This window comes from Mobula hypostoma, chromosome 22, assembly GCF_963921235.1.
Source record: "Mobula hypostoma chromosome 22, sMobHyp1.1, whole genome shotgun sequence".
NCBI lineage: Eukaryota > Metazoa > Chordata > Chondrichthyes > Myliobatiformes > Myliobatidae > Mobula > Mobula hypostoma.
In genome coordinates, this window is record NC_086118.1 from 58,437,781 (window position 1) to 58,455,601 (window position 17,821).

Consider the following 17,821-nt stretch of genomic DNA (forward strand, 5'->3'; position numbering starts at 1 on the left):
CAGTGCATGGGACGGGGCTGTGTGAAGTGGAAGGTGGGCGGATGGAGGCTACGGAGTGAATGCCAGGACAGGAGATGGAGGTGTGTGGGGGAACATATCTGGCGATGGCATTAGCTTGCAGCTTTCCCGGATGTCTGGTGCTCCCCATTCACCCACACAGCCCACTTACTCATCGTCTGCTCCGTCCTCCTCATCCACCCACGCTGCTCTCTTGTGTGGAGGGAAACCGGATTTGGCTTCATTTTCCACTTCCGAGTCACTGGAGGATTCATTCAGCAAGGTTTGCTCCCGATCCTTCCTTTGTGTTGGCTGAGAGGGAAAGGAAGGTAGAGCATAGAAACAGGACCTTTAGGTAACCAGGATTCCCATCGAGGCTAACAATCTCTCCATAAATATTTCCTACTGACTCCAAGAAGCTTTCAAATGTTAGTGTAGCTGCCTCAACCACTTCCTCTGGCAGCTCGTCGCCTACAGGGAGCAGTCTACGTGTGTGGGAGTTGCCGTCTAGGTTCACATTAAATCTCTGCCCTCAAACATCAAGCCTCTAGTTCTCGATTCCCCAAACCTGAGAAAATGACTGTGCACATTGACCCTACCTCTGCCCCACATCATTTTCAAAACACCGATCAGTCTCCAAACTTCGGAGGAATAAAGTCCCAACTTCTCTGCTGAGGGGAAAGGGAGGGGGAGGAGTGAATAGAGTGAGGGGTGAGGGGGTGGGATAAGTTAAGCAAAACCCACACTGCCCCAGAAACACCAACAGCATTCAGTACATTTGAGCAGCGGCCAATCCCCATTTTGGGAGTGAATGACAAGAACAAATTAAAGTCAGGCAGGGCCAGGTGCAGCACCCATCGTTGGAGAGGACAGAGTTCGAGTGGAGATTTTGAGGCTTTAGCTCTTAGAGGCTTCAGTCAGAGAAGCAAGAAAGCTGTATTTACAGTTCCCCCCCACCCAGAGTTTATTGTTCTCCCTTCTTTATATCTGCTCCGCTAGGACAGTAGAGATACCAGGCAGGGTAGTGAATGCTCCTCTTGTGGGATGTGGGAAAGCAGGACGAAATCCAGTGTCCCTGATGACTACAACTGCAAACAGTACATCCAGCTGCAGCTTCTAACAAACGAGTTAAGGAATTGGGAGTTAGAACTGGATGAACTCCAGATCATTCAGGAGGCTGAGGGGCTGATAGATAGGACTTATCAAGAGGTAGTTACAGCCAAGGTGCAGGACACAGGAAACTGGGTGACAGTCAGGAAGGGGAAAGGGGTGAAGGACCCTGTGGCCATCCCCTTCAACCACAGGTATACCACTTTGGATACTGTTGGGGGATGACCATGCAGAGGAAAGTCACAGGGTCTCTGGCACTGAGTCCACCTCTCTGACTCAGAAGGGAGGAGGAGAGAAGAGGCACACTGTAGTGATAGGGGGTTCATTAGTAAAGGGACAGAAGGGAGGTTCTGTGGACAAGAACGAGATTCCCGAATGGTATCTTGCGTCCTGGGTGCCAGGGTCCGGGATATCTCGGATAGAGTCCTCAGCATTCTTAAGTGAGAGGATGAACAGCCAGAAGTCGTGGTCCATGTAGGTACCAACGACATGGGTGGAAAGTGTGACAAGGTTCTGCAAAGGGAGTTCAGGGAGTTAGGTGCTAAGCTAAAGGGTAGGACCTCCAGGGTTGTGATCTCAGTACTGCTACCCGTGCCACATGCTAGTGAGGCTGGAACTAGGAAGATTATACAGTTTAACACGTGGCTAAGGAGTTGGTGTAGAAGGGAGGGCGTAAGATTTTTGGATCTTTGGGCTCTCTTCCAGTGAAGGTGGGACCTGCACAGAAGAGATGGCTTTCACTTGAATTGGAGGGAGACCATTTGCTAGTGCTGCACGGTGGGGTTTAAACTAGTTACAGGGGGATGGGAACCAGAGTACCAAAACAGTTAGTGGAGAGGTTACAGAGGCGGATCTTGGTAGGACCGCAAACAAAATCAGAAATCTAAAGGTTGAGCATGGTGTCCTGAGCTGTATATATTTTAATGCAGGAAGTATCATAGGAAAGGTGGAAGAGGTCAGGGCATGGATCAACACCTGGAATTATGATATTGTAGCCATTAGCGAGACTAGGTTGCAGGAGAGGCAGTTCTGACAGCTCAATATTCCGGGGTTCCATTGCTTTAGACACGGTACAGCAGGACTGATTAAAGGAAAATGTCACAGCAGTGCTCAGTCAAAACAGACTGGAGAACTGTTAGTGAGGCATAATGGGTGGAACGGAGAAATAAGGAAGTTAATGGGGCATATTACAGGCCACTGAACAGTCCGTAGGAATTAAAGGAACAAATTTGTGGAGAGATCGTAGAAACACAAGGTTGGTATAACAGGTGATTTTAACTTTCCACATAATGATTGGGAATCCCATCCAGTTAAAGGACTAATTGGGAAAGAGTTTGTCAAGTGAAAGCACAGGCAGTGGTGAGAAGAACTATACGTCAAACTAAAAGGGCAAGTTGGAGGAGTTTTTGCGACAAGGTAGGAAGAACAACACCTGTGGGAGAGATATGGGGAATGATTAAGAGGATGGGAGGAGATAGAAGGGAATGGGAATATCCAGTAATGATATCTGAGGAGGAAACTGCAGTCTCCAGTAGGGATAAGGCTGAGGTCATGGCCAAGTCTTTTGTACTGATACACAGTTCAGAAAATTTGTCTGAAGAAGGGAGAAGAAGAAGGGAAAGAATAATGAGCCAACACCCAGGTGTGTTAAACAGGAGGGAAGGAACAGATGATATAATTGATGATCCATTTACATTAGCAGAAATGGTGAGAGCAATAAAGAGATCGAGACCAACCTCCCCAGGGAAAGATCTGATATGCTCTGTGATGCTAAAAAATCTAGGAGAAGGAGCGCTCTTGAAGTTGCTGCATTTTTATAACAGAGTGTGGGAGGAGGGAAGATTACCAAGTGCATGGAAAGAAGCAGTAGTAATTCCAATAAGCAAGGATCTGTCAAAACCCACTAGCTACAGACCAATTGCATTAACATCAAGTTTATGTAAGATAATGGAAAGGATGATAACAGAAAGGTTATCATATGAGCGTGAGAAAAGGGGAATGCTGGCAAGTTATCAGAGTGGTTTTAGAAAGGGAAGGAATTCCATGGACTCAGTGATTATGTTAGAGACTGAAATAAGGAAGGCCCAGGCAAATAGAGAGTCAGTAGTGGCAGTGTTCTTTGACATTGAAAAAGCCTATGATATGATGTGGAAGGAAGGATTATTAATTAAACTGCACAAGATGGGGGTTGGTGGGAGAGTTTTTAAATTGGATTAAAGATTTTTTGTTTGGTAGAAAAATTCAAGTTCGGATTGGGTCAGAATTATCAAAACAGTACATAGTGGAAAATGGCACACCTCAAGGTAGTGTGATTAGCCCGTTACTTTTCATCATTATGATCAATGATGTCTTCACAAAGGTACCAGTGGATATAGGTAGGTCACTGTTTGCGGATGATGGGGCCTTGTGGAAAAGAGGCAGGAACATGGACTATATAATCAGGAAACTACAAGAAGCAATTGATGAAGTGGTGGAGTGGGGTTATGATTGGGGATGTAGATTTTCAGTAGACAAAACTCAAACTGTATTTTTTACCAGGAAAAGAGTTGAGGTAGGGAAGAAGTTAAGGATGTATGGGGTTGAATTAGAAAGAGTTGCATCATTTAAATTTCTGGGAGTTATATTTGATTCACGATTAACATGGGCAGACCATATCAGGAAAGTTGAGGAGAAATGTAAAAAAGTAATAAATGTGATGAGATGTTTGACTGGTAGGGAATGGGGAGCAAGTTGTTCAGCTTTGAAGAGAATGTATGTGGCTTTAGTGAGATCTGTATTGGATTATGGAAATATAGTATATGGATCAGCAGCTAGGTCTCTTATAAGGAAACTGGATGTGATTCAGGCTCAGGCCTTAAGAGTGTGCAGTGGGGCTTTTAAAACGTCACCAGTGTCAGCCCTACAGGTAGAAATGGAAATAATGCCTTTGGAAATAAGAAGGATGCAACTGATGGCAAACTACTGGGCTAATTTGCAGGGGCACAATGATTCTCACCCTACTAAAGGAGTGTTGCAGGAGTGCTGGGAAAATGGGAGGTTACAGAGGGATACCTTTAGTCGGGTAGGGAATGATATCGCGAAAGAATGTGGAGTATTTGATCTGAGGATAAGTCTTTCAGTAACACACATCAAAGTTGCTGGTGAACGCAGCAGGCCAGGCAGCATCTGTAGGAAGAGGTGCAGTCGACGTTTCAGGCCGAGACCCTTCGTCAAGACTAACTGAAGGAAGAGTGAGTAAGGGATTTGAAAGTTGGAGGGGCCTTCAGTAGTTTATCCGGTTGTAGCTCCATGGAAGCTTGTATGGCCTAACATAGACCGGCATTTGTTTGAGGTAAAAAGGAAAGAAAGATATAAAACAGATTTGGTAAATGCATTTAACTGTCATGTGATGGAAAAGTATAGTAATTATACTCACATTTATACGGATGGTGCGAAGGAACCTGAAACAGGAGTGACAGGGTTTGGGGTGGTAATACCAGCAAAAGAAATTGGAATCAGCAGAAGAACATCTAATAAGTTAGGGGTGTTTACAGTGGAGATGCTGGCAGTGTTGGTTGCATTGCAATGGGTGCAGAAAGCCAGACAAGCCAAAGCATTGATATGTTCAGATTCATCCTCAGTTCTAGCAAGTTTAAGGTCTTTTCACACAAACAGTCGGCAAGATGTACTTTATGAAGTCCTTCAGTTAGTTACAAGAATTGCAAATCAGGGAGGTCAGGTAAAATTTCTATGTGTTCTAGCACATGTAGGGGTGAAGGGGAATGAGAGGGTGGATGAGTTGGCAAAGAGGGCGTTAAAGAAAGAAAATGTGGAAATGCACATTAGTATCAGTAAAGCAGAGGTTAAGTGTGTAATCTGGGAAAAAGTCAACCGAATGTGGAAAGAAAGATGGGACAGGGAGGGAAAAGGGAGGCATTTATATCAAATACAAAAGAGTGTTGCAGTTACTAGGGTAGGTAATGGAAACAGAAGAGAGGAGACCGTGTGGACTAGGTTAAGGCTGGGGCACTGTGCATTAAACAAAACATTGAAAATGATAGGGAAACATCAGACAGGATTGTGTGAGGAATGTCAGGAAGAGGAGTCAGTAGAACATGTAGTTCTGAGTTGCAGGAAGTATGGGATACAGAGAGAGATGATGAGAAATCAATTAAGGGAGTTGGGGGTGCAGGAATTCACATTAAAAGGGTTGCTGGGCATGGGTGAGAGAGCACAAGTCCGGGTATTTTTAGCGTTTTTAAGGGGTACAGGGGTTTTTTTTTATAGAATATGACGAATAAACAGGAATAGGATACTAGGATGGTCAAAGATGGGAGGGTGAAGTGTAGGATTCTGGAGCAGAGGGTGGCGGTAATGCACCATTAAGCTGGATGCCAACCGCCGTAAAACAAGATACAGACAGACAGACAGTTTGTCAAGTATGTTAAGGACAGTTTCCTTCATCAGTACACAGAAGTCCCAATGAGACTGTGTGATACTGGATCAGTTATTAGGGAATGAGACAGGGCAGGCGACAGAATTTTGTGTAGAACAGTGACCATATTGCCATTAGTTTCAAAGATAGGTCTGTATGCAGGCTGCCATTCTAAACTGGAAAAAGGCCAATTTTGAAAGTATCAGAAATGACAAGTGTGGATTGGGATGGGCTGTTTTCTGGACAAGGTGTACTTGGTAAGTGGGAGGCCTTCAAAAGTGAAATTTTGAGAGTACAAACTTGTATGTGCCTGTCAGGATAAAAGGTAAAGATAACAGGTGGAGGGAACTTTGAGTTTCAAAAGACATTGAGGCCCTGGTTAAGAGGAAAAAAAGGAGATGCCCAGCAGGTACAGGTAGGTAGGAACAAATGAGGTGCTTATGGAGTACAAGAAATACAAGAGACGCATTAGAAAGAAATCAGAGGGATAAAGGAAGACATGACGTTGCTCCAGCAGACAGGGTGAAGGAGAATCCTAAGGGATTCCACAGATATGTTAAGATCAAAAGGATTGCAAGAGTCAAAATTGGTCCTCTGGAAGACCAGAATGGTAATTCATGTGTGAAGCCAAAAGAGATGGCGGAGATCTTAAATAATTTTTGCATCTGTATTTTCTCAGAAGATGGGCACAGAGTCTGTAGAGGTGAGGCAAAGCAGTAGAGTGGTGGAGGCCGTACAGATTACAGAGGAGGAGGTGTTTGCTGTTTTGAGGTAAATTAGGATGGACAAATCCCCAGGGCCTGGCAAGTTGTCCCCTGTAGGGTCCAAGGGAACAAGTGCAGAAATTGCTGGGGTCCTAGCAGAGATATTTAAAACATCCTTAGCGACAGGAGAGATACCAGAGGACTGAAGGATATCCAATGTTGTTCTGTCGTTTAAAAAAGAGCTCTCGACAGAAACCAGGAAATTATAGGCTGGTGAGTCTGACATCAGTTGTGGGGAAGTTATTGGAAGCTATTCTGAGGAACCAGATATGTAAGCATTTGGATAGACATGGACTGATTAAGGACAGTCAGCCTGGCTTCGTGCTTGGTAGGTCACGTCTAACCAATCTTCCTGTCTTCTCCTATCATTGCGGATCTCCCCCTCCCCCTTTCAAATTGCTTACTATCTCTTCTTTCAGTTAGTCCTGACGAAGGGTCCCGGCCCGAATCATTGACTGTACCTTTTCCTATAGATGCTGCCTGGCCTGCTGCGTTCACCAGCATTTTTTATTTGTGTTGCTAAACTAATCGTAAGGAGTTTTTTAAAGAAATTACCAGGAAAGTGGACAAGGACAAGACAGTGGCTGTTGTCCACATGGACTTTAGTAAAGCATTGACAAGGTCCCACATAGGAGGCTGGTCAAGAAGGTTCAGTGGCTCGGCATTCAGGATGAGGTAGTAAATTGGATTAGAATTTGGCTAGAGAGTGGTAGTAGTGGGTCGCCTCTCTGACTGGAAGTCTGTGGCTAGCCCTGTGCCACAGGGATCAGTGCTGAGTCCTTTGTTGTTTGTCATCTATATCACTGATCTGGATGATAATGTGGTTAACTGGATAGCAAATTTGCAAATGACACCAGGTTCGGGGGTGTAGTGGACAGTGAGGAAGACTATCGTGGCCTGCAGAGAGATCTGCATCAGCTGGAAAAATGGGCTGAAAATGGCAGATGGAATTTAATGCGGACAAGTGCGGGGTGTTACACTTCGGAAGGACCAGCCAGGGTAGGTCTTGCACACTGAGTGTGGTAGGTCGAAGGGATCTGGGAACACAGGTCCATAATCCATTGAAGGGGCGTCACATGTAGACAGAGTCATAAAGAAAGTTTCTGGTATGTTGGCCTTCACAAATCAAAGTATTGAGTCCAGGAGATGGGATGTAATGTGTAAGACACTGGCGAGGCCTCATGTAGAGTATCGTCTGCCGCTTTCATCACCTAACTAGAGGAAAGATGCTTCTGTGCTCTACTTCCCAAAGACCGGTGGCCACCTCAGCACCTCCAACCCCGGACCCACGGCTCACCCGGACCGTCCTCAGCACCTCCAACCCCGGACCCGCGGCTCACCCGGACCGTCCTCAGCACCTCCAACCCCGGACCCGCGGCTCACCCGGACCGTCCTCAGCACCTCCAACCCCGGACCCGGACCCATGGCTCACCCGGACCACGCTCAGCCCTCAGCCCCAGCCCCGGACCCGCGGCTCACCCGGACCGCCCCGTCCCTGCGGCTCACCCGGACCCAGAGCCACGGCTCACCCGGACCGTCCTCAGCCCCGGCCCCGCGGCTCACCCGGACCGCCCCGTCCCTGCGGCTCACCCGGACCCAGAGCCACGGCTCACCCGGACCGCCCTCAGCCCCGGCCCCGCGGCTCACCCGGACCACGCTCAGCCCCCAGCCCCAGCCCCAGCCCCAGCCACTGCCCCGGACCCGGCCCCGCGGCTCACCTGCAGCCTCTCCAGCAGCGCCTCCTCGCCGCCGAACAGCAGCTCCTCCAGTCGCCGCTCCTCGTCCGGCTGCTCCCCCATCACCTGCAGCCGCTTCAGGTTCTTCTGCCGTTCCGTCTCCTCCATCTGCCGCTCCGCAGGGCGCTTCTTGGGCCTGGCGGACATCCTACGGCTGGCAACCGAAGCGACGCTCGGGAAACTCCGCGGTTCTGGGGCCGATGCTGGGCCGCAGGCGATCGCATGAAGCCGGCGTGTCTTTCCGGGTCAGAGGGCGCTTGGGAAGCACCCACCGGGCATGATGGGGGGATAGTGGAATAAATCCGTTCGGTAAAGTAAATCCGAGCGAAGTTCACTGCTCATATATGTTGGAAATATGTTATAAACCCTTCTAACTAACGAATAAAAATATGGTTATAGTTCGTCTCGTCTCCTTAACTGTGGTTCCTTCTCTTCACCCCTTTTCCCTACACCCAGCCGTCGCCGTGGCAGCGCCGGCTTCCGGTCAGCTGCTATTTAAGACGGTGCGGGCGGTGCTGCGCTCTCAGCCGCATTGAAGCCGTGGCGGATCCAGGTGAGGCTGAGGCGGCGTCTCCTCCTCCTCATCCTCCTCCTCATCCTACCCCTCTCCTACCCCTCCCCTCCCCCGCCCCCGCCCCCGCCCTCAGCGGGACCCTCCCATCCCCACCCGGCGATTTCCCCTCAGTCCTTCCGGCCCGGTCAGTCGGCCCCGCCTCAGCCCGCAGCAGGAGGGCTGGAGTCACTCAGCGTCTGCGTTGACCGACCCGCCGGCCGCTTCCATCACTCCGGCTCTGTCAGATTGCCGAGCGTGATTCCCCTGCGGGTGTGGGGAGACTGTCCCGGCTGTCAGAGGCGTTTCAGGACATCTTCGCCCAGCAGCCTGGTTCTACACTCGCCTTGGTGTTTAATCTACCTCTGGAGTTGTGAATATTTCATCTTATTTGGAGATGTAGCAGAGAATGGGCCCTCCCAGCCTTCTGAGCAGAGCTGCCCCAGAGAACGCGGTCAATCCTAACTTCATCACTGGACAATTTACCATGACAAATAACTAACTGACCTGGTTACACCTTTCGGACCGTGAGAGGAAACCAGAGCACCCGGGGGAAACCCCACATTCCCCAAGCAGGACATACAGAGACCTCCTACAGACCAGCTCTCCGATTGAACTCTGAACTCCGATGCCCCGAGCTGTGATAGCATGGCAGTGTTTCTGTAGCACCCATCGTCTGATCTAGTTCAGGTTGGGTATAGAGCACTCTGGGTTACACATCTTAATCCATCCCAGGCTGTGGTCACGGCCAGGCCCGCTGTGATCTGTTCAGTGTGTTTAACCGTGACCAGTCCCAGGGAGGAGCCTACAGGTGTGATGCCCCCTGTCCCTACTGAGGTTCCTCCCCACCCCGGTGGCTGTGAATTAAATATCGTTTGGAAGTGAATTCCCAATGGCCCTGGTGGGATCCTGGCTAGAACGCTGTGTTGTAGTGAAGAAATGACTTTCTCATGTACGTATTTAATTTTCCAGAAACATGTCTGCCAACCTGGAACGCACCTTCATTGCTGTGAAGCCAGATGGCGTCCAGCGAGGAATTGTTGGAGATATCATCAAGCGCTTTGAACAGAAGGGGTTTAAACTGGTTGCCATGAAGTTTCTCCAGGTATGTGAGTCTGAGTAATTGCGTTGGCTGTGGAAACTGTCCCTGCTGGCTGTCACTTTGTCATGAAATATCACCCTGCCTTGTACAATGTGAAACAGGTCTCGGAGCCTGCTCTGCCATTTGTCCCTCTCAACCCTATTCCCCTGTTGTCATCCCATAATCTATGATGCTTTTACAAATCCAGAATCTGTTGACCTCCAATTTAAATATACGCAATGACTTGGCCTCCACAGCCCTCTGGCAATAAACTACCTCGTCTGTCTAAATGGCCACATCCCTCTATTCTGACATTGCCCTCTGGTCCCAGACTCCCCCTTTGTAGGAACATCCTCTCCTTGCCCTCTCTATAGGCCTTTCTATATTCAATCGGCTTCAATGAAATCCTCCGCAGCATCCCCCCCCCCCCCCAAACAACATTCTAAACTCCACCAACCCCTGTGGAACACCAGCCAATCAAAAAAGCCCCACTCTGTTTCCTGCCAGTCTGCCAATCTTCTAGATTAGGTGTTGCGCAATCACCAGAATTGATTTTAGAGTGTTTTAAGGTAAAAGAACCCTTGGGGGACTGTGATCATAATATGACGGAATTCACCCTGAAATTTGAGGAGAAGCTAAAGTCAAATGTATCAGTTTTACCATGGAGTAGAGGACATTAAAGGGACATAAGAGAGGGGTTGCCCAGAATTGACTGGAAAAGAACACTGGCAGGGATGGTAACAACAGCAGCAATGGTTGGAATTTGTGGAAGCAATTCAGAAGGCACAGGATATACACATCACAAAGAGGAAGAAGTATTCTAAAGGAAAGATGACATAGCCATTGCTAACGAGAAATGAAAGCCAATATAAAAGCCAGAGAGAGCAAAGATTAGTGGGAAGTTGGAGAATTGGGAAGCTTTTAAAAACCAACAGAATGTACAAACGTTTGTAACTGAAGTCATTAAGAAGGTAAAGATGGAATACGGAAGTAAGCTAGCCAATAATATCAGAGGATACCAAAAGTTTCTTCGGATCCATAGTGTAGAAGAGGCAAGAGTAGATATTGGACCACTAGAAAACGATGTAGTAATGGGGGCAACAAAACAGCAGACGAACTGAATAAGTATTTTGCATCAGTCTTCGCTGTCCAGGAGTCTCTTAAAAGACTCTATTGTTTCCGCCTCCATCACTGTCGCCGGCAGCCCATTCCACGCACTCAGCACTTTCTGTGTTTTAAAAAAAAACTTAGCCCTGATATCTCCTCTGTACCTACTTCCAAACACCTTAAAACTGTGCCCTCTCACACTAGCCATTTCAGCCCAGGGAAAAAGCCCCTGTCTATCCACACAGTCAATGCCTGTCATCATCTTATACACCTCTATCAGGTCACCTCTCATGCTCCATCGCTCCAAGGAGAAAAGGCCAAGTTCATTTCAACCTATTCTCATAAGGCATGTTCCCCAATCCAGGCAACATCCTTGTAAATCTCCTCTGCACCCTTTCTATGGTTTCCATATCCTTCCTGTAGTGAGGAGACCAGAACTGAGCACAGTACTCCAAGTGGGGTCTGACCAGGGTCCTATATAGCTGTAACATTACCTCTTGGCTCTTGCATTCAATCCCATGATTGATGAAGGCCAATGCACCGTATGTTTTCTTAACCACAGAGTCAACCTGCACAGCAGCCTTGAGTGTTCTATGGACTCAGACCCCAAGCTCCCTCTGATCCTCCACACTGCCATCTATCCTCACCTCTTTTATTCTTGGGGGGATAAAAGGTTTTGTATCTAACTTTATATTATTGGTTAGCTTAACTTTGTATTTCATCTTTTCTTGCCTTTTGGCTTTTGTTGTTGCTTACTGTTGGTTTTTTAAAAGCTTCTCAATCCTCTAACTTCCTGCTAATTTTTGCTATGTTGTATGTCATCTCTTTTTTGATTTTGCTGTCTTTGACTTCCCTTGCCAGCCACAGTTGCATCACCTTGCCTTTAGAATACTGCTTCATCTGTCCTGCACCTTCTGAATTACTCCCAGTAACTCCAATCATTGCCATCGTCATCCCTGCTAGTGTTCCCTTCCAATCAACTTTGGCCAGCTCCTCTCTCATGCCTCTGTAATAACCGTTGCTCCACTGTAATGTCTGATTTTAGATTCACTTTCTCAAACTGTAGGGTGAATTTGATCATACGATCATAATCTCCTAAGGGTTTCTTTGCTGTTTAAACTCCCTAATCATTTCTAGTTCTCTACACAACACCCGATTCAGAATAGCTGATCCCTAGTCGGCTCACTCTAAAAGCCATCTCATAGATGATTTACAAATTCTCACTTGGTATCCAGCACCAGCCTGGTTTTCCCAGTCTACCTGCATATTGAAATTCCCCATGGCTATTGTAACATTGCCCTTTTTACATGCCTTTGGTATCTCACGTTGTAATTTGTAGCTGACATCCTGCCTACTGTATGGAGGGTTATATACAACTCCTGAATTGATCTGTTAAAAATATACAAGACCAGCTTTTTGATAGATAGGTAGATGTACGTTATTGATCCCGAGGGAAATTGGGTTTCGTTACAGCCGCACCAACCAAGAATAGAGCATAAATATAGCAGTACAAAAACCACAAACAATCAAACAACAAAAATGCAAACTATGCCAGATGGAAATAAGTCCAGGACCAGCCTATTGGCTCAGGGTGTCTGACCCTCCATGGGAGGAGCTGCAAGTTCGATGGCCACAGGCAGGAACGACCTCCCGTGATGCCCAGTGTTGTATCTCAGTGGAATGTGGCTGGAGTCCAACAGCAAAAAGTTCAATATCCAGTCTGCAAACATGTTCCTCGATCGTATTATGACCAGGATTGCACCATCCGTTGTTGACTAGAACAGCAAGCCCCCAACTCCTTTACGCTTACCGCTCTCAGTGCACTTCCGGTCAGCCCAAACGGTCTGGAAGCCCTTCATGGAAAAGTTTTGGTTGGGTATGTCTTCGTGCAGCCCCATTCCAGTAAAATACATAACACTGCACTCCTGAAATGTTCTCTGATGCCTGGCTAGCGCCGTGAACTCGTCCATTTTATTACCCACCGAACTCCTCTTCTCCATAAGTCTCTGCTGCCTCAACCCGGTGCTCTTTCCTCAACTTTGTGATCCCCCTCTGCATCCTCTGTGTGTTTTTCTCCAGATTTCAGCAGGGGTGTCTGCCGCTCTGCTCGCTAAACCGGCCGGCATAAGCTCAATCAGCTGGGCTTATTTTCACTGTATTGTATACATTCAGTGCAGCGTAGAGTTGGCCCTTTGAGCCATACCACACCAGCAACCTCTCGGTTAACCCTAGCCTCATCATGGGAGAATTTACAATGACCCATTAACCTACCCAGTATTTTTTTGGACTGTGGGAGGCGACCAGAGCACTTGGGGAAAACAGACACATTCCACAGGGAGGACATACAGAGACGGCGCTAGAATTGAACTCCGAGCTGTCGTGGCACCATGTGACAATAAACCAAATTCCAATACCCGGGCTGCTTGATCATTCCTGCTGTTAAATTTGCCAGCCCAAGACCAGCAACAATTAGGTGAGTGATTTAATCTTGTAAAATTGTAAAATTGCACCAGACCAGAGGAATACTGTATGGGAATAGTGCAGGATGACAGCAAGAATGTTTCTGTATGCAGATGGTTACCCATTTTTCACTCCCAAGGCAGGGATAGCAGGGGTCAAAAGCACAGTGAAGCTCCCTCTGCGTTGTCTTCATGTCATTCTGACTAATTTTTGAACATGAATGTAAATTGCTCCCTCTCTCTCTCTCTCTCTCTCTGTAGGCATCTCCTTCCCTACTCGAGAAACACTACTCGGAGCTTTCAGATAAACCGTTTTACCGCAAGCTTGTCGAGTACATGAGTTCCGGACCTGTTGTTGCCATGGTGAGTCAGAGCTGCCTAAACATGTGATCTTTGGGGCTGAAGAAATGGTGGTGGGGTTGCCTCCTGTCCATGTGGTGAGGGGGTGTTTGGTGTATTGGAGCATCAAGAGACAGCAGATGCCAGAAGCGGGTGCAACAGACAATCTGGGGGAATTGAGTGGGGCAAGAATTGCCAACGTTTTACATAGAAACATAGAAAATAGGTGCAGGAGTAGGCCATTCGGCCCTTCGAGCCTGCACCGCCATTCAGTACGATCATGGCTGATCATCCAACTCAGAACCCCGCCCCAGCCTTCCCTCCATACCCCCTGATCCCTTTAGCCACAAGGGCCATATCTAACTCCCTCTTAAATATAGCCAATGAACTGGCCTCAACAGTTTCCTGTGGCAGAGAATTCCACAGATTCACCACTCTCTGTGTGAAGAAGTTTTTCCTAATCTCGGTCCTAAAAGGCTTCCCCTCTATCCTTAAACTGTGACCCCTCGTTCTGGACTTCCCCAACATCGGGAACAATCTTCCTGCATCTAGCCTGTCCAATCCCTTTAGGATCTTATACGTTTCAATCAGATCCCCCCTCAATCTTCTAAATTCCAACGAGTACAAGCCCAATTCATCCAGTCTTTCTTCATATGAAAGTCCTGCCATCCCAGGAATCAATCTGGTGAACCTTCTTTGTACTCCCTCTATGGCAAAGATGTCTTTCCTCAGATTAGGGGACCAAAACTGCACACAATACTCCAGGTGTGGTCTCACCAAGGCCTTGTACAACTGCAGTTTTAGATCAGGGCTTGGGGTGGATAGGGGAGAGATGAGTCAGACGGGGTCTGGGGTGGGGTAGGCTGAGGAGAGGGCTCAGATGACCTGCGGGTTAGGTAACGAGCCTGTCTTGGCTGTGTGGAACAGTCTGTTTGAAACTTTTCCCAGTATCACTCAACTCTTGCCAGTCACAGCGACTGCATTGGTGCTGCTGCCTGCACCCAGCTCTCAGATTCCTCTGACACTTCTCTTCCTTTACTAGATCCATCCAATGTTTACTATAAACCCTCTCACTGCCACGGCTACTAACCTGCCTATCGTTTTGTACCCTCCTCGGTCCATCTCTCTGACCCCAGTCTCTCCTTCCCTCTTACCAGCTGTCCCACCTTTCCACCATTGGTCCTTGGACCAAAACCCTTACAATTCCTTTCTTCCCACAATTTACACTATATTCTGCACTGTTAGTGTTTCCCCTTGTTCTGCCCCAAGGCACTGTGTAATGGTTTGATCTGTATGGACAGTATGCAAGACAAACGTCACTGACACGTGACGATAGAAAACCCATTCCGGTTCCATTCCTGTCACACAGTGAGGAACCCACACTTTCTTCAGTAGTCTTTGAGTAGGGATAGGTGATTGGAGGAAATTATAGGAGGTTTCAAGGGGTAGGTTTTTTAAGAGTGGTGGGGGCAGAGGCTGATACTTTAGAGGGTCTGGGACAGATTCATGGACGAAAGACAAACACAGGAGGGGTGAGATTGGTTAAAGGGTTGGCACACCATCGGGCTGAAGGGCCTTTACTGTTCCTGGTTTTTGATTTTCTGACAGTCTGCTGCCCTGTGGAAAGTTGTGTGTGTGACCTGTACCCCAGGGAGGGAGAGGGTGTGTGTGTGTGTGACCTGTCTCCCTGTGCGGGAGAGGGTGTGTGTGTGACCTGTACCCCAGGGAGGGAGAGGGTGTGTGTGTGACCTGTTCCCCAGTGAGTGGGGGGGGGTGTTTGTGTGTGGGCTGTTATTGGTCGGGATTCTCTCACCCCCTTTGTCCCTGTGGTGCAGGTGTGGGAAGGTCTTAATGTGGTGAGGACTGCCAGGGTGATGTTGGGTGAAACCAACCCTGCCGACTCCAAGCCTGGCACCATCCGTGGAGACTTCTGCATCCAGATTGGCAGGTAGGTTTGGACAGTCTAGAAATGACGGAACTCACCGGTGAACATCAACTGTTCCAGTGACGCTGGCAGTGTCCTTTCTGCCTTGTTTTTATCACTGAAGTGGCTCTGTCCTCCCAAAGGCGAGTTCTTGATACTTGAGAATAAACACAAGATTCTGCAGTCTCTGGAAATCACACCGTACTGAAGAAACTCAGCAGGTCAGGCAACAGTCGATATTTTGTGCGGCGCCCGTTCATCGGGATTGAAAATGGGGGGGGGGGGTACGAGCTGGGAGGTGAATGGTGGAAAACGTAAAGGCCTGAAGTGGACGGAATGGCTGAGGGTGGTGGACCATTGGGAAAAGGGGAAGGGGGTTCACAGGGTGGGGAAAGAAGGGTTGAGGGAAATGGGGTTGGAAGAAAGGGGGGGGGGCTGTTCCGATTGCCCTCTCACCTGTTCTTCTAGCTTCTGTCCCCTCCCTTTCCAATCCTGAAGAGTGTTTGAACCCAAAACATCGGCTCTTCACTTCCATGGATGATGCCTGCCTGACCTGCTGAGTTCCTCCAGCGTTTTGTGCTGAGGCTGAAGGTTGTCACTCTTGCTTCACCGACACACCCCAAGGACTCCGAATTCATGCCTGTGCTGTGTTTTACAGATGCAGCACAGTAACAGGCCCTTCAACCCAATGAGCCCATGCTGCCCAATTACACCCATCTGAGTAACCTACTAACATTTGCACAGTTTGCCTTGACACACTGGGTGCTTGCTCAGTTGGTGTCGTCATTGATTGTATTACGGTTATAAGAAGGGTTTATTGAGTATGCCTGCTAGGTAATGAATCTCAGTTGTATATGATGACATATGTACTTCGATAATAAATTTACTTTGAAGTTTGAGCTTTGACCTTCGGAATGTGGGAGAAAACCAGAGCACCAGGAGGAAATGTGCATACAAACTTCTTGCAGGCTTCGATGGGAATTGAACCTGGGTCACTGGCTCTGTTAAGAGTTATGCTACTGTGCTGTGTGTTTTTAACTTGAACAGAGATTTTGGACAAACACTTGCAGCTTTGCCTACAACTGTAAACAATGAATTGTGCATCTGGTGACACAAAATTAGGACAGGTCGATGACATTCAGCCAGCAGGATCAATACAGTTGGCAGATGAAATTTAATGTAAGAAGATGTAAAATACTACATATAGGAAGTAGAACTATTAGATATCAATATACAATGAGGGGTCTTCAGTTAGAACGTGCACTGTAGAAGGAGTTGGACATCCTGGTAGACTCATCACTGTCAACATCTAGACAAACACAGAATGCCGGGCAATATAATGCACTCAGTGGAGTTCATGTCCAGAGATGTTCTCAAGCTGTAGAATGCGCTTGATGCCACATCTTGAACACTGCACAGTTTTGGTCTCCATATTTTGTGAAGGATGTGAAGACACTGGAGAGAGTTCAGAGAAGGTGAGAACATCCAAGTAGATGTAGAATGAGAGGATTCATGAGAGAGGACTTCATAATCAATGAAGGTACAACTATGGCTACATACATGGTTTGTCTGTAATTTCCCTTTAACATCAGGAAGCATTTCTTTACAGAGCAGGTTGTGTACATATGGAACAAATTACTTGGTTGTGTAGTTGAGACTTTCAAAAACTTGATAATTATTTCAACACACCACATGACTAGGAATTTGGCACGTGTTGATGAGCCGAATGGCCTGTTTGTTGAAACGTTGATGATCTAACTAATAAGTGATCTGTTCTTTACAGGAACATCATCCATGGGAGTGACTCTGTTCCAAGTGCACAGAAGGAGATCTGTTTGTGGTTCAAATCAGAGGAGATAGTGGACTACAAGAACTGTGCCCATGATTGGATCTATGAGTGAATCATTCCAGGCGTGCACAATTCCACCTTATCTGCATCATTCCAAATGGCTTAGACATTTTTTAATTGATTTTATGTATCATGTTGACCCTAAATGCTAGGGTAGGTAAACGGTCCAATAAACATGTTTAAAAGAGCTATGTTTGTGATTGTCGGTGCTTTGGTGGGGTTAAATCATTTGAGACAGGGCTGTGATAATGAAATCAACCTAATCCCTCCTTTCAGAAGGGATTCTGCAGATGCTGGAAATCCACAGCAACACAAAAAGCTGGAGGAACTCAGCAGGTTAGGCAGCATCTGTGGAGGGGAATTGACAGCCCTGATGAAGGATCTCAACATGAAATGTTGACTGTAGATTCCCCTTTGTTGATATTCCTGCTGGGTGTGTGACTAGATCATGTTCAGACAGATTAAAGATGCTGAAATTCACACCCAAATGC

At 47.4% G+C, this 17,821-nt stretch overlaps 2 protein-coding genes across 2 annotated transcripts in view; one reads left to right on the forward strand and one right to left on the reverse strand.

Moving 5' to 3' along the window:
- utp18 (UTP18 small subunit processome component) overlaps positions 1-8,309 on the reverse strand; it is a 60,676-nt gene extending 52,367 nt beyond the window's left edge. The window contains exons 1-2 of the mRNA XM_063030685.1: positions 8,004-8,309; positions 170-309 (exon numbers count right to left, since the gene is read on the reverse strand). Coding sequence (XP_062886755.1) covers positions 170-309; positions 8,004-8,168 — 305 coding nt within the window. The 5' untranslated portion in view covers positions 8,169-8,309. The remainder of the gene's footprint in view (positions 1-169; positions 310-8,003) is intronic.
- Positions 8,310-8,474: 165 nt separating this feature from the next.
- LOC134336446 (nucleoside diphosphate kinase-like) lies at positions 8,475-17,517 on the forward strand. The gene is made up of 5 exons (XM_063030686.1): positions 8,475-8,574; positions 9,544-9,676; positions 13,480-13,581; positions 15,393-15,505; positions 17,265-17,517. The coding sequence occupies exons 2-5, from the start codon at positions 9,548-9,550 to the stop codon at positions 17,380-17,382; spliced, it is 462 nt and encodes a 153-aa protein (XP_062886756.1). The 5' UTR covers positions 8,475-8,574; positions 9,544-9,547; the 3' UTR covers positions 17,383-17,517.
- The last annotated feature ends 304 nt before the right edge of the window (positions 17,518-17,821 follow it).